The sequence below is a fragment of the Ambystoma mexicanum genome, chromosome 11 (assembly GCF_040938575.1).
Source record: "Ambystoma mexicanum isolate Mex_15411 chromosome 11, UKY_AmexF1_1, whole genome shotgun sequence".
Lineage (NCBI taxonomy): Eukaryota > Metazoa > Chordata > Amphibia > Caudata > Ambystomatidae > Ambystoma > Ambystoma mexicanum.
In genome coordinates, this window is record NC_090934.1 from 214741663 (window position 1) to 214756653 (window position 14991).

Below are 14991 nucleotides of genomic sequence, written 5' to 3' on the forward strand. Positions count from 1 at the left end.
CGAATTCAGGTTCCCCATCTATTAGGATGGGGTCGGGTGGTTTGGCTAGTCTTGTCCCGGGTTGAACTGGTTTCAGGAGTGAAACATGAAAGACAGGATGAATCCGCATATTAGAGGGTAATTCCAATTTGACGGCCACCGGGTTGATAATGGCCTTAATAGTGGAAGGTCCCAAATATCTAGGATTAAAAATGAGTCCCTTTTAGAGGTATGTGTTTTGTAGCCAGCCAAACTTGATCCCCAATCTGGTATTGTGGAGCATCACTCCTATGTTGATCAGCATTTTTCTTGTATTTCTCTTTTGCTTGTTTCAAATGTTCTGTTGCTTCCTTAAAGGCTTGTGTAATAGAGTGCAGATGATTCACTGCGGGCATTTCTGGTTGAGGCGAATCGAGTTCTGAGGTTCGAGGATGATGTCCCTATATGATATAAAAGGGGCTTTGTCCGGTTCCTGAATGTACAGAGTTATTCTATGCGTATTCGGAAATCCATAAAATATCCTTCCAATTGTTTTCGGTTTGGTGTAGCATGCAACGTAGGTACTGTTCAAGAGTCTGGTTGGTCCTCCGTCTGACCATCGGTCTGGGGATGGTGACTGGTTGATAACCTCACGTCGATTTGCGCTAATTGACAACATATCTTCCAAAATTGCGAAATGAATTGACTACTTCAGTCAGAGACCAATACAGAAGGAAATCCATGTATTCGAACAATGTTTTCGAGAAATTCCTTGGCCAAAATTGAAGCGGAAGGTAATCCCTTTAAAGGAATAAAGTGGGCCATCTTGGAAAAAAGATCCACAATAACTAGAATGGTGTTAAATCCATTACATGGAGGTAGATCAGTAATAAAGTCTAAAGACAAAGTATGCCATGGTGTAGGTGGAATATCCAAAGGTTGTAAAAGACCAGCTGGTTTTTTCTTCTGACTTTTGTTTTGGGCAAAGATACCACAAGATAGCACAAATGACTTTACGTCTTTTCGCCAGGTGGGCCACCAGAATTCTTTTAATTTTAGCTTCAGTTTTCGCGATACCTGGGTGTCCTTCCATCAGAGCATCATGATAATTGGAGATAACTAGTTCTTGTAGTTCCTTGTGTGGTAGAAATAGACTCCCTTGATAGTAAAGTAGGTCATTGCTGACTGAATAATCTTTGCCTTTCTTTACCCAGTCCTGCAGGATCGAAAAGTTGTTGGAGTTTTAAATGAATATCTTCTAAAGTCTGTAGAGTAGTTATGCCAAGAATTTTTTGTTCTGAAATTATAGGCACCGGTTCCGGGTTCGAATATGCTTCTCCCATCCCTATTCGGGATAAGGCAACTGCCTTGCCGTTTTTACAACATGGTCAATAAGTGATCACGAAATGGAATTGGGCAAAGAATAATGCCCATCGAAGTTGACGCGATGATTGAGCATTTGCTGTTTTCAAATACTGCAAATTCCTGTGATCGGTGATTACAGTGATGGTATGCCTGGCACCGAGAAGATAATGCAGCCAAGCCTTGAAGGCAGATTTGATGACTAATAACTCTTTATCAGTAACCGCATAGTTGAACTCGGGTGGCGAGAACTTTCTTGACCAGAATGCTACTGGATGAAGTTGACCGGTTTTAGGATCCTTCTGGGACAGGACAGCTCCCATGGCTAAACTGGATGCATCGGTTTCAACTATGTATGGAAGCTCAGGGCGTGGATGCTTTAAGACAGGTGCAGACGTGAATTTCAGTTTTAGCTCTTGTAAGGCTCGTTCAGCCTCTTCGGTCCACAAGAAGCGTTTGTTTTTTCGCAAAAAAAGTGCTGTGATGGGGTGTACAATATGTGAGAATTCAGGAATAAATCTGCGATAGAAGTTAGCAAATCCAAGCATGCTTTGTACTCATTTAACTGAACTGGGTGATGGCCACTTGAGGATTGCGTCCACCTTTCGAGAGTCCATTCGAACTCCTTTTGGAGTCAGGATAAATCCAAGGAATTCAACTTCTGTAGAATGGAAAAACACATTTCTTTACACGTACCAGATGATAAGCTCCTCGGAGATCTAACTTGGTGTAGATACAAGCATCCTTTACTTGGTCTAGTAATTCGGGGATCAGAGGCAATGGGTATCATTTTTTTTACCGTAATCTGATTTAATGCGTGGTAGTCTATGCACGTTCTAAGGTCACCTTCCTTTTTAGGCACAAAGAATAAAGCTGAGGATGCAGGAGACTTGGATGGACGAATGAAGCCATTGGCAAGGTATTGGTCCAAGTATTGTCGTAGGTAAAGATTTTCGTGTTCTGTAAGGGCGTAGGTCCTACTGCATGGAGGTTGTGCACCGGGTACGAGGTCGATTTGACAATCGTATGATCTGTGAGGTGGTAAGGTGTTTGCCTGTTCTTTGAAAAACATCCTGAAATTCTTGATATTCCTGAGGTAACTGCACGACTGGATTAGTGACTGTGGCCAGGCCTTTGTTCAAGGTTTTTTCCGGGTAACAGGTGTGTGCACAATCCGGGGAGGTCACTCTCTTCTCTCGCCATTCATTACAAGGATTATGTGTTTCCAACCATGGCATTCCCAGAATTATTTGGAATTGCGGGGCCTTGATTAAATCAAACACAATAGTTTCTCGATGCCCATCTTGACCCAACAGTGTCATCTGAGTAGTGGAATGAGTTACGGGCCCAGAGGCAATTTCAGTTCCATTGACTGTGGTGATGACATCCGAAGCAGTCTTTTTGCAAAGGGGTAGATTCATCCTTGAGGCCAATTCGTGGTCGATGGAGTTTCCTACGGCCCCACTATCAATGTATGCCCTTACTGCGTGCATACGTGATGGCTGCTTTGGATCAATAAGGACCATTGGTATGATTAGGTGCGAGGTCTGAGTGTCCTTCTTTAAGCTCGGCAAGCGGACCTCTACGCTTGTCGGGCGTGGTAGTTTCCCGAATCAGGCTCTATTCGGCTTTTGTCAGCAACTCCTACTACTTTCTTGGGTGGTTTTATAGGGCAATCCCATAGAAAATGTCCTGCTGTTCCACAGTACAGACACAATTGCATCTGCCGTCTCTTTTCTCTTTCCTTTTCAGTTAAGGGTTCTTTAACCGCCCCCCCGATCTGCATAGGTTCTGATGCATCTGTTCCTTTTGGGGGTAACATTGGGTTTAACCGAGACCCGATTCTCGAACTTAGCTCGATCAGCCTTTCTATTCTGAAGTCGGTGGTCTAACTGGACCACTAAGTCTATATATTCTGTGCAATCCTGAGGTGGGTTCACAACTTGAACCAAAACATCTTTGAGTTCTCCCCAAAGTTCACGATGAAATAATGTAATTTGCTTCTCCTCAGGCCATCCGGTTTCCACCACCAACCTATTGAAGGTTGCGATATAGGTTAGCAGATCCTGGTTACCCTGTCGTAGGGATAAAAGTTTGTTATCCAGGGCCTGTCCCTGTGAATGTCTGGCGAATAGTCTTTCCATGCTCCTTTGAAAACCCTGAAAATCCTGAAGAAGAGGGTCCTCCTGGTTGACTAGTGGAATTGACCAATCAGCTGCGCTGCCTCTAAAATATGATAGTACAAAGGCTACTTTGGCTTGGTAATTTGGAAAAGCTCCAGGTCTGCATAAAAAGTGCAAGCGGCATTGGTTCATAAACACTGCAAACCTTTTTTGGTCCCCAGCAAAGCGTTCGGGTGGAGCTAAAGGAATAGTCCCTGGTAGAATTACTTGCACAGGATTGCTCGATGAAACAGGAGTTGGGATCTCCCCAAGTCCAGGTAGGGGTGTTTGCCCAGCTTGGTTTTGCAGCAGTTGTCTAGCAAGATCATCGGTGCGTTCCTTTGACACAGTCGATTCTCTCCTGAGGGCATTAGTTTCTTGGCGCGCGGAGTGCACTTCCGCCCTAAGTTCCCCTAATAATTGGGCTAGTTGGTCGGTTTCTGAGGTTTCCATAACGCCCGGGTGGGGATGTGTAGATAGGCTTCGCGTTCTGTTAGGCTCACCTGGCTCCCACAGGGGCATCGATCGGACCCGGACAGCTGCGGCCTCCTCCAACGTGAAGCGTAGTGCAGAGATGACAGACTGGACTGGCCCGCCTAATCTCCTCTGCTTGACCATAGAAGTATTCTCCTGCAAGTGGAGAAAGGAATGTAGCCACCCGTGGATTCTAGTAATGGCACCCCACTGTTCTCCCCACTAATCACCTCCGATATTCCCTTTCTGTAATCTCACCTTATGTTTTTGAAGGATGAGCTCTCCATCCTGCGTGGAATGCAGGGGCGGATAGATACCAGTTACTTCACTGGTTCGAAGGCGTTGGAAGAGTTCCGGGTGAATATTGATTCCGAGGTTCCTGGCGAGAACCAGTAAGTATAAAGTCCAAAGAGTTCAATATTTCCGATGTTCACTCCTGTCCCATTCCCTTCTTGTGTTGCAGCTGTGTCCAAGAGAAGATTGTCTTGTGGCAGCTGATGGCGTTCAGATAAGAGTCTGTATTACCCAACACTGTCCGGTAAAAGATGCGTGTATTTAACTTGTTGTTTTCTCTCTCCTTACAGGTGCGGCGTAAGAAGTTGCGGGATGTTAAAGAATAATGCCTCCGGTGGGTAATCGGGTAAGTCTATGGTGGTAAAAATTGATTGTATTTGTTGGCTCTCTCGGCTCACCTTATATTTCTTTTGTCCCCTAGATGCTGGAGTTCGGCGAGGAAAATGATGTAGGCAGCGCTGAATCGAAAAATGCTGTGAGGACTGGTGAGTATGGCGCGACGCTTCAGCTGGCGATGCGACGCGTGCAGAAATAATGTCCTTTCCAAGTTCGAAGACGTGATGGATCCGGAATCAGGTAAGGAATTAAAATGAAGTCCGTGTTCTAACCTTTCCTTCTTCTTTCCTCTTTTTCTAGGAGCTCTGGATTCGAGGCGGGCGTGGCAGAAGACTGGATGCTGACTGCAGGCACGGTGAGCGTTACACTGCTTGATGCAGAATAACGCGAAGCATGTGTTGCTGTTCGGGCGTGGTTTAAATAGCCTTCAAAGTAGTCCCAGGTAAGAAGTTCCTCCAGAACCACACCCGAGTAAAAAAATAGTCCCTGAAGTAAAGTAGTCCCATTCAGGCCTCACGTTGGCTTGACTTCAATGCAGCATGGTCTGCATGAGGTAGGTAATGTACATGAGCCTGGTACCAATGGCGCCAGGACTGTACCCAGACAGCCCCTAGCCGGGGCTGCTGGGTTTTTATTAAGCACCTGGATGCCTGCTCCCGGGGCTGATTGGTTTGGTCCGGATGCCCGTGGGTAGGCATCATGACATGCACTCAACCGATGCATTTCAACCTATGTTGGGCATATCAAGGCGGTATATCCATTTCTGTTCCAATATGCAGAGGAGTTTATCACTATTTCCCCCACCTCTTCCTACTTTGGGTGAATATTTGTATAATGAACCATTTAAGGTCTCTGTCAAAATGTTTCTTTCGTGTGTAATGTTCCTCAAGTGCTTTGTATGGGACTTGGTTTCCTATGCACGAGCGATGTTCCGAGATACTTTGCTTAACTGGACGTATCGTTTTCCCCACATACAGTAATTTGCAGGGGCACTCGATGATATAGATAACCATCTTGGTATTGCAGTTGGTATGTGTGTCCAACTGCCAGTGAACGGCGCTGTGATCAAAGGTGTGTTTTAGTTTCAGTTAATTGACAAGCAACGGCCACATTTGTGGTGTCCTTGAACTGGCGGTAGTCCCCAGCTCCTCTCCAGGGATTGATGTATACCTGGTTCGTAGACGTCGCCAGAGGGGTAATCACCTCGGTAGCACCGCATGTCCCTTTTCTGTTACTGCAATTGGCGGGAGAGTCGGATGGGAGGATGGTAGCGATACGGGGACTGATAGAAAACAGAGAAGTGTGTATTATTAATATACGCCCCAAAACAAGATGCTGTGGCCTACTTTAAGACATTATATAGTAAAATCAGCCCATTCCTGGGAGGTGGGTCATATGGGGAGGCAACTTTGACTGTACGCTAGACCCCAGGGTTGATGGGTCAGACGGGAAACTAAACAAACCCACCCCTGCAGCCAAACCCTTGAAGACCCTGTTGAGACTTTAAGCTAGAAGACATGTGGAGGCTACACCACCCATGTGATAGACAGTACTCGCATTACTCAGCCCCACATAATTTGTACACACGGTTGGATTATATGTTCACCTCCCCGAAAATGATAGGAGAGATAGTGCTGACTGAATATAAAGCGAGAGTCCTCTCAGACCACTCACCACTGATCTTAATATGGCAGTATCAAGCCCCTAGAGCCAGGGTCCCAACGTGGCGGCTGAGAGCCGAAGCACTGAAAGACACTGTTTAGAGGGGACCTGAGGAGGGAAATTGTAGAATATTTCAAAAACAACACTGGAAGTGTAAAATTGTCCGTCACCCTATGGGGGGTTTTTAAAGTAGTGGTAAGTGGATCAGCGATGGCAAAATCCAAAGGGCTACAAGGAGGCATATTGCAAGCGCTGAAGTAGGCAGAGGAGAAAATAGAGGCAGTCATGCGCAGAGGAGATGGCTCCCTGGAAGATGCCGACACTGTAAACTAGTTACGGCACGAATGCGAAGAGCATTGGGAAAGGCTTTGTAACTTAAATTACAAGAAATACATAGAAAGGCAGCACGCTGGTGGGGACACGACGGGGAGGCTGTTAGCATGGCTGTATAAGAGCAAGACACCTAGACCAACGATCGGGGCAATACAGGGGGAAGGAGGACATATACATGATACCCAGGAGGGAGTGAATGGAGGGTTCCTTGAGTTTTACAAACAATTGTATGGAGATACAGACAGAGGTGAATGGAGCGAGATAGGGCAAACACTAGGAGACATTGATCTACCCAAACTGAGCGCTGAGAAGAGAGAGAGAGAACTTGGATGCCTCAATCACACTGGAGGAACTGGAAGCAGTAGTAGAGGAATTACCAACTTGTAAGGCCCCGGGGGCAGATGGACTACCTAGCGAGTTCTATAAAACATATAAGACGGAAGTGCTTCCCCAAATACTGGCCATGCTAAACGAAGCTCTTGAGGCCAGGAGGCTGCCAGAATCCCTAAGGGAGGCGATAATCATTCCAATTCTCAAACCTAATAAGCTGAGCATGGACCGCGGATCATATAGACCGCTATCCATGCTGAACCAGGACAGCAAGACTCACAGCGGTGTTGGCGGGGAGATTGAGACAGGTCCTAAGTAAATTTATGCATCCTGACCAGACCAGATACGTTCTGCATAGAAGTATATCCGATAATCTTAGAAGGCTCCACCGGGTCATAGAGCAAACAGAAGGAGATGAGCAGGAAGTGCAATTGTTTCATTGGACGTGGTGAAGGCCTTTGATTGTGTTAAATCGCCGTGGCTAATAGCAGCTTTACAAGAATATGGAATAGGACCCGAGTATATGAAGTGGGTTGAACTATTATATAGCTCACCACTAGCCAGGGTTAAGACTGGAGCAATTATCTTAGAAAGATGGCACCTTAGCAGAGGTACCCGACAAGGATGCCCTTGGTCCCCAATGCTATATATCCTTGCACTGGAACCCCTAGCGATATACCTAAGACAACAGTACGAGGAGGTATTGTAGCCCACCCCAAAAATTCATGCATATTCCCCCTCGGAAGATATAAAGGGATCCCGCGGGAACATCTACCTATACTACAAATACCCTTGGAGACTAAAACCTTTAGGTACCTAGGGATAGATATCTATCACGTAGTGGAGAATGAACAAAAACATAACATAGAGAAGACAATAGCAAATATCGAGAATAGTATGAAATTATAGTCTAAGCTCCCTCTGTCCATGGTGGGGAGAGCGGCCCTGTTGAAAATGGTTGTATTACCGAGGCTGATACACTTTTTGGGAAATATACCATACATGATACCTAAACGATTCTTTGTCAAACTCCAGGGCATAAGCAGAGGTTTCATCTGGCACAACACTAGGAATAGAATAGCCCTGTGGAAACTACAGAATACATATGACAAAGGAGGCATAAAACTTCCCAATTTTTAGAGCTATCACTGGGCCAGCCAGCTACAATATGTGGCCAAGTGGCTATCGGAAGACCCATCAGCTGAGTCCAGACTGCTGAGGTCGGAGTGTACTCCATTCTTCTTGAAAGAATGGATATGGTTGCCTAAATCGGAGTTAAAAGGGTGTCTGAGAATGCTGGAATTGGGATGGCAAATGTGACGGAAGACTTGCCAGGCCATAAAGAACTTGAACCCGTGCTTCCCGCAAATACCACTAGTAGCACTGACCAAAGGGGACGTGCAATTGAGGAAAATGATACGCATGCACTGGGAATCGGTTGGTATTGCAACAATAGGAGACATATGGCAAGATGGGAAAATACTGGAATTTAACGCATTGGCAGAGGAAACGGGCCTACATCGAGGGCTATACATTACATACACCAGACTGGTGAGACAGTGAAAGAAACATGGTCTGAAATAGTGCTGGAAGACCAACCAGATACAGTCATTGAAACAATCTGACATTGTAGAGGGAGGGCACAAGGTTTCCAGGATCTACAAACTGTTGATGAGTAGGGTGGGGAAAGAAGTGACCCAGCTAAAACGGGATTGGGAAGAGGAAGTGGGCGAATGCATGAATGATGGGCTGTGGGCGAGGGCTCAGAGGTACCATGAAAAGGTGTCTAGAAATGCAAGGTTGCAACAATTCCAGCTGTATGTAACCCATAGAGCGTACATGACGCCCCACAGGATAGCCTGATTTAAAAATGCAGGAAGACAAACATGTCCCAAATGAGGAGAAGTGAATGCGGGGATGACCCATATGGGCGTGCCCAGAAATCGGTAAATTCTGGGAAGAAGTGGGCCATCACCTGACAGAGAAGGGGATCACGCTAGAAGTGGAATCGGTGTGGGCATGTATGATTGGGGGGTGGGGTAAAGCATGCAAGTAAACTTAAAGACCTGGTTTACATGCTTGCCAAGCGCCTAATTGCCATGGGCTGGAATGCATGTAACAGACCAAAGGTAGAGGTTTGGTGGAATGATCTCAAGAAATGGGCAGAGACGGAAACAGCGATATGGACCGAAGCAGCCAACGGGGGGGGGGGGCGGGTGGCTGATACATTGACGGCCTGGAGGCACTTAGTTCAAGTTGGGGGGAGGGTAACGGGCAGGCAGCGGTTATGGTTTAATATGATACAATATATTAAAAAATGCATAACATGTACCGCCAAGTTTGTTTTTATTTTTCTTTGTGTTGATTGTATGTTGTAAAAGTTAATAAAAATTGTATTTAAAAAAAATTATGAACTAGACGTTCACTTAGGTTTTGTTTCTTCTTAAAGGCAAAAAATTATTTTTTGACAAAGTTTCACTGTTCTGTATGCGGTGCCAATTCTTGCGGACGGGACTGAAGGTGGTCACACAGACCAGTCTATTTAGGGGTTCCTAGCTGTCGGACAGACCTCTCTTGGCGTGTTTTGGGATAGCCCCTTTGTATCATCCTTTCTTGTAAATAATCGTCATGTCTTAAGAATTTATCTTTGTCCATGCAATTTCTGCAGACCCCCTCAAAAACTGTATGTAGGGTAGATTGTTCTTCAGGCTGGCTGGATGGTAGTTTGTAAAATGGACCCGACTATTCCGGTATACTTCCACTGAGGTAGTTCCCGCCTAGAATCACAGGCAAAGACCTCACAAACAAGCAAATGAGAAATGGTGAAAAAAAAAAACCTGCCCCCATTCTATGAGAATGGTGGCCCTTCTGTGCATTACCGAGCTAATTTAACAGCCTGCGGGTAATAAGACTAAAAAGTCACTAAGGTAAAGCCACTTCCACCGGCCATTCAAGTAAACTTGCAATTGTAGCAAAGGTGTTATCAGGTAAGTAAGAAAGGGGGGGTATATTGTATCCCCCCAGCACTTCACATTAGGCGGGGTGTGCTGGCTCACTTAAATCAATGTAAAGGGGATGTGAATCCCACTTTACTTCTTGGGAACAGTACACCCAAAAAATAATAGGAGAATTAAAAAGGAAGCAACTGCATCAAAGTTAAAGGAAACTATAAATCCAATCGTACACTATGGAGAGACATAGAAAAAGTCATCCATAAAAAGAGTAAAATACTAGGTGAGAGGAGAAAAAGATTCCCGCTGAACTAGGGACAAGGTAAAATAATTATCAAGTCCAAGCAAAATGTTCTGGGGTTGACACCGGTCAGGAAGATTTTTCATAAATAATTAAATGTCACCTAGCAAAGCCCGGAACTTTGGTGGTCGCCAGCTTGTGCCATAAGTCACCATCTCCTGAATTTTCAGCTTCCTATCAAGTGAACATGTCCTGTAACTGCTTCTTTGACTGCGACTGGATGGATGCATGTTGTCACCTGCAAACTGTGATCGTTTCTGGAACTCTCCTTCCGCCATCCCGTGAAGTGTCCTGAAGATGCCTGCATCCCGAAAGTCTGCATTTCTTCATTGACTGGACTTGCATCTTGCAATTGCACTCGAGTGGAAGAGAACCCGAATCTGCAACCCCTGGTTTGCTCTCATCAGAACAAAGGACTGATGATCATGCTCCCAGTGACCCCCAGATGATCCATTGTGATCTCTAGAAAGATTGCGTCAGGAGTGGCTAAGCAAGCATACCTGTACCTGTCCTCCCCACCATATCCTCCATATGATATTTGGTGCAAAACTTTTTATCTCCTATGGAAGTCTTGTGTCAAATTGTTGCTGAGCTTTTCAATAGTTTGGTACTGTTTTGGATCGCCACTGCATGCCCAATAGATTCCTGAGAGAAACCTTGTATTAGAACCTGTGAATTTTGGGCACTAGGCCCCCATACATCTTAGGATTGGAGTTCTGAAGTGTAGGGAATTGTACTTGTGACTGATTCTAATCATTTTACCTACATCGTGGGACTTGGTAAGTTATTTAGTGATGTATTGAAAGTGGACCTTCTGTTATTGTATATCTGTTTCACATGGTTTACCTGCTAGTTTAATTTCTTACAGTGTTCTAAAGTCCTAAATAAATAACTATTTTATAACTGACTTTCTAAGCGTAATTATTGTGTTATTCTGCTAGGGCTCATTGCGGCAACCGATCACACTCCCTCTCTTACCTTGATTCCTCAAACTCTTGAGTTTCTCTGTTCACCATAACTAGGGTGGCCTCCTCCTAAAATATGCCCACCAGGGTCGATTTTAGAAATCCAACTTCAGTTTGTTTAGACCAAGTGTGAAAATCCTTAGCAGGTCCTCTCCATCTCGGGAGGATAGCTCAGGGGGCATTGTGCTTGCCTTGGAAGCAAGGTGACACAGAGCAACACAGGTTCGATCTCCGGGTCCACGCTTGGAAACCTCTGGGTATTAAGCATGTTATAAATAACCTATCATCATATCATGTTGACTTCCCAGAACCTCGCAACAGTTTTGGTTCTGGAAAGCCCTCCCTACAGGCACAATTGTGGATACTGTTGACTCGATGGACATGTTTAACTTGCCTAGTGGGTCTTCTGCACGTTTTGGGCAATGTCTTATATCAGGTTGTTGAAGTCTGCTACTGATGGGCTGGTGCTTCGCCTTGAAGCAGTAACATCATAGGTAGACAGTTCGTCAAATTGTGAATGAACTCCTCAAACTACCTTTTGTCCCACCAGTTGGTGATGCCCCTTGATGTGAGCTTCCGGCTGAAGGGAAAGGATGTATTGGTGGAGATCCAGCGGAGGCACCTGAAGGTTGGACTCAAGGGCAAGACTCCTGTAATTGATGGAGAACTTTACAATGAAGTGAAGGTGGAGGAGAGCTCCTGGCTCATCGAGGACGGCAAAATCATCACTGTACATCTGGAGAAGGTGGGGAATGCAAGCGTTCTTTGTGATTATGTGGCATGATTGTGGTGGTATTTGGACAGTTTGTACCTGGAGGTACAGGTAGTGAGGCCCCACGTCTTCTAGAGAAATGGAACGTAAATTGAGAGCATACACCATGGCCGGTAGGGGCCACACACTGGATGCCCTCATCTTGCCTTGGGGGGCAGGTGAGGCAATAAATGGGGAAGAGCACACCTGGATTAGGATTAGGAGCATGTTCTTGCTGGTGGTAATTGTTTGATCCAAAGGAGACACCTAAAGCAATTGAGGGCAAGCACCTTTTGGCTCAGTAAGGGAACTAACCATCTTTTGTTTGGGGCAGGTATGAAGTGAAGGGGAGAATGCACACTGTGGGATGAGGATATGCTGTACATAAATTGGGACTGCTGATATATAGGTGGGTGGGGATAGAGGGCTACCTTTTACAAAGGGGTGAACAGGTTTGCGCTTGCACCTTTTGTGAGGGACTAGAGACCAGCAGAGTGCACTCTTCAAATTATGGCAGTACGTACGAAGAATTGTTTCCCTAAGGGCACACCACTTGGTATGTGGAGGTGATTGTGGAATGGATTGAGGCATGTGTGAAGATTGTATTGGATACTTTGTTTACGCTGTCCTTTCTTTTTTAATACAGATTAATAAAATGGAGTGGTGGAGTAAGATTGTTTCCACAGATCCTGAACTCAGCACCAAAAAGATAAATCCTGAAAATTCAAAGGTGAGCCCTTGTTTTATGGTCTACCTACCTAATTCAAGGGGCTTCTGATGAAGGATGTACTAGCAAAGTGATTGACTGTTGGGAAGAAGTCTTAGCACATATTTTGCAAGCTTTAAGTGACTCAAGTCATGAAATTGTCTACATCTGTGCTGGCGCTCTGACCCTGCTGCCTGTGATTCTCTACCACTAAGATCCGATTTAGCCTATGATGCATTTTGTGTTGTCCATAGTTGTTGGGGAGAATTCTAATTTCTGTGCTTATTCCCTTCAACCTTAGAGACTTTAGGATTTTATTTTTAACCCTGGAGTGAGTGAGATCTTTTTCTCACACACATGTGTTTTGACCTGATTTGGATTGTGTTTCCACTGTTTTTGCAGTATGACAAACTCCATAGGCATCTACTTTTTATGTACTTTTTATGTGGTGACACACAGCACCTTCAGTAAAATGTCACAGAGAAATCCCTTAGATTTCTCATAAGGTTTAAATACCTTTTCTTGTGTGAACTACTGTTCCCAAGAATAGTAAAGTGAAGTTGACTTTACTTACCTTTTCTCTTTGTAGGTCCAGCACACACCATCTTGTGTGGAGTGCTGGGGGGTTACTTGGTAGCCCCTTTTCCTACATTTTCATGTAACATTTTTTGTTACCCTCACTACTTTAAATGGCTAGTGGCAGTTGTTTAATTTTCCTACCATTGTTCTTTTCTACCGCAGGCTGAAACCTCGGCTGCAGTACAACACCCATGGGTGACCATTTTGTCAAAATGGCCCCGGTCTTCTTTTTTCACCATTTTTTGTTTGTGAGGTCTTTTTTGGGTTGAGCCAGGTTTGAGCCCATTGTTCGTTTTGCCTTTGGCAGGCTTCAGCCCTGAAGCCCACCTCTGGCTCCAGTGTGTCTGGAAGGACAGGATGTGAGGGAGGGTCCCGAAACTCCTCTGTCTCTAGGAATGCCTGAATGCAACCAGTCCTGATTGGCTGGCTGGCTGGCTGTGATTTACAGCCTAGGCTGTGCATGAACGGGACAAACCTGCTTAAAAGGCAAGTGTTTTGGGACTAGAGGCAGAGTCGATCACTGGGAGAAACACCTGACGAAGAAACCGTGAACAAAGCTTGCTGCATCCTCCTGGACCTTTGAATAGCCTGGTGAAGCCCTGCTGTTGTGCTGAAACTCCTTTTTCAATTCAACAGAGAAGCTACCGAAGAGACAACATCTTCCATTGGGTTAGTGGGACCAACTAACCCAGAGAGGAACTGGACCATCTTCCCCCTACTGTCTGTACTGCTTCGCTGCTGCAAAACCAGGGGTCGAGAAATCAGTAGTAGAGTGCAACGTCTGAAATCCTGCCGGAAGCTCCAGGAGTCTCCCAAGGACGCTCCAGAAGCAGGACGACCAGAGCTTGAGGCCCCTCACCAGAGTGCAGGACTCGAGGAGTGAAGGAAGCCCAACCGGTATCCGAGATCTGCGACTTTGCTGTTTAGTAAGTGCTGTAACCGCAGCTGCCGACGACCTCCCAAGTACCGCCGCAGGAGCCCTGTAGAAATCCTCCCTCTTGTCCCCACGACTGAGGCTCAGGAACATGGGGTCTGCACCGCTGTAGCAAGACATAATCCAGCTGGACCACTCTTCTTCAAACCAGAGGTACTGTTTATACTTGGGGTACTTACCTCATTGTCTTGTAGCTGTGCTTTTCTCAGTGGAGATTTGCAGTAGCTTACTTTTAGAGTTGATGTCATCTCTTTTTCTCACAGGCTTAACAGCTTGTGACCCAAGTGATATTTCTACAAACTCTCTAACTTTGCTAGACTTTTCTAAGAAGTACCTCGCTCCTCGCTTTCAAATTGACTTTGGTTGTTCTGGCTCCCTGCAGACTCATTGACTTTGATATCGTTTGTCCCGCATAGGTGGTAACTTGTTTAAACTGTTACTGCTGGGAAAGGCTTGTCTAGATTTCATTGGAAGATTTAGTTGTCCTCATATATACTGAGAAACTGTTTAACCTTTTTCCTTCCTAAACCTTTCCTTTCTGCAACCTCGGTATCTGCAGAGTATTACTAGTGTGATATATAAATGCCATTACTGTCCTTGTGATTGAAGTCACCTCAGGGTGTAGGAATTGTGTAAGAAGCATATCCAAAGATTATACACTAACTTAGAATCTGAAAAGTAATTTTAAAGTGTATTTACATTGTTACATTTATAGCATTTTTAAAGATCGCTTATTTAAAAATTGATGTTAATTAAATAAATGACTATAACAGAAACCTTGAGTGTAAGTGTTACTTGGCTACTTGTATTTACGGATTTCATTTGTACAGCTCTACAACTCACATTTACTCCTCTTGAGATGGGCCTGGCTGCTCAGTCAGACTACCAACTTG

At 45.1% G+C, this 14991-nt stretch overlaps 1 protein-coding gene across 1 annotated transcript in view; it reads left to right on the top strand.

Moving 5' to 3' along the window:
• NUDC (nuclear distribution C, dynein complex regulator) overlaps positions 1-14991 on the top strand; it is a 291087-nt gene that overhangs the window by 147021 nt on the left and 129075 nt on the right. The window contains exons 6-7 of the mRNA XM_069622881.1: positions 11679-11873; positions 12526-12609. Coding sequence (XP_069478982.1) covers positions 11679-11873; positions 12526-12609 — 279 coding nt within the window. The remainder of the gene's footprint in view (positions 1-11678; positions 11874-12525; positions 12610-14991) is intronic.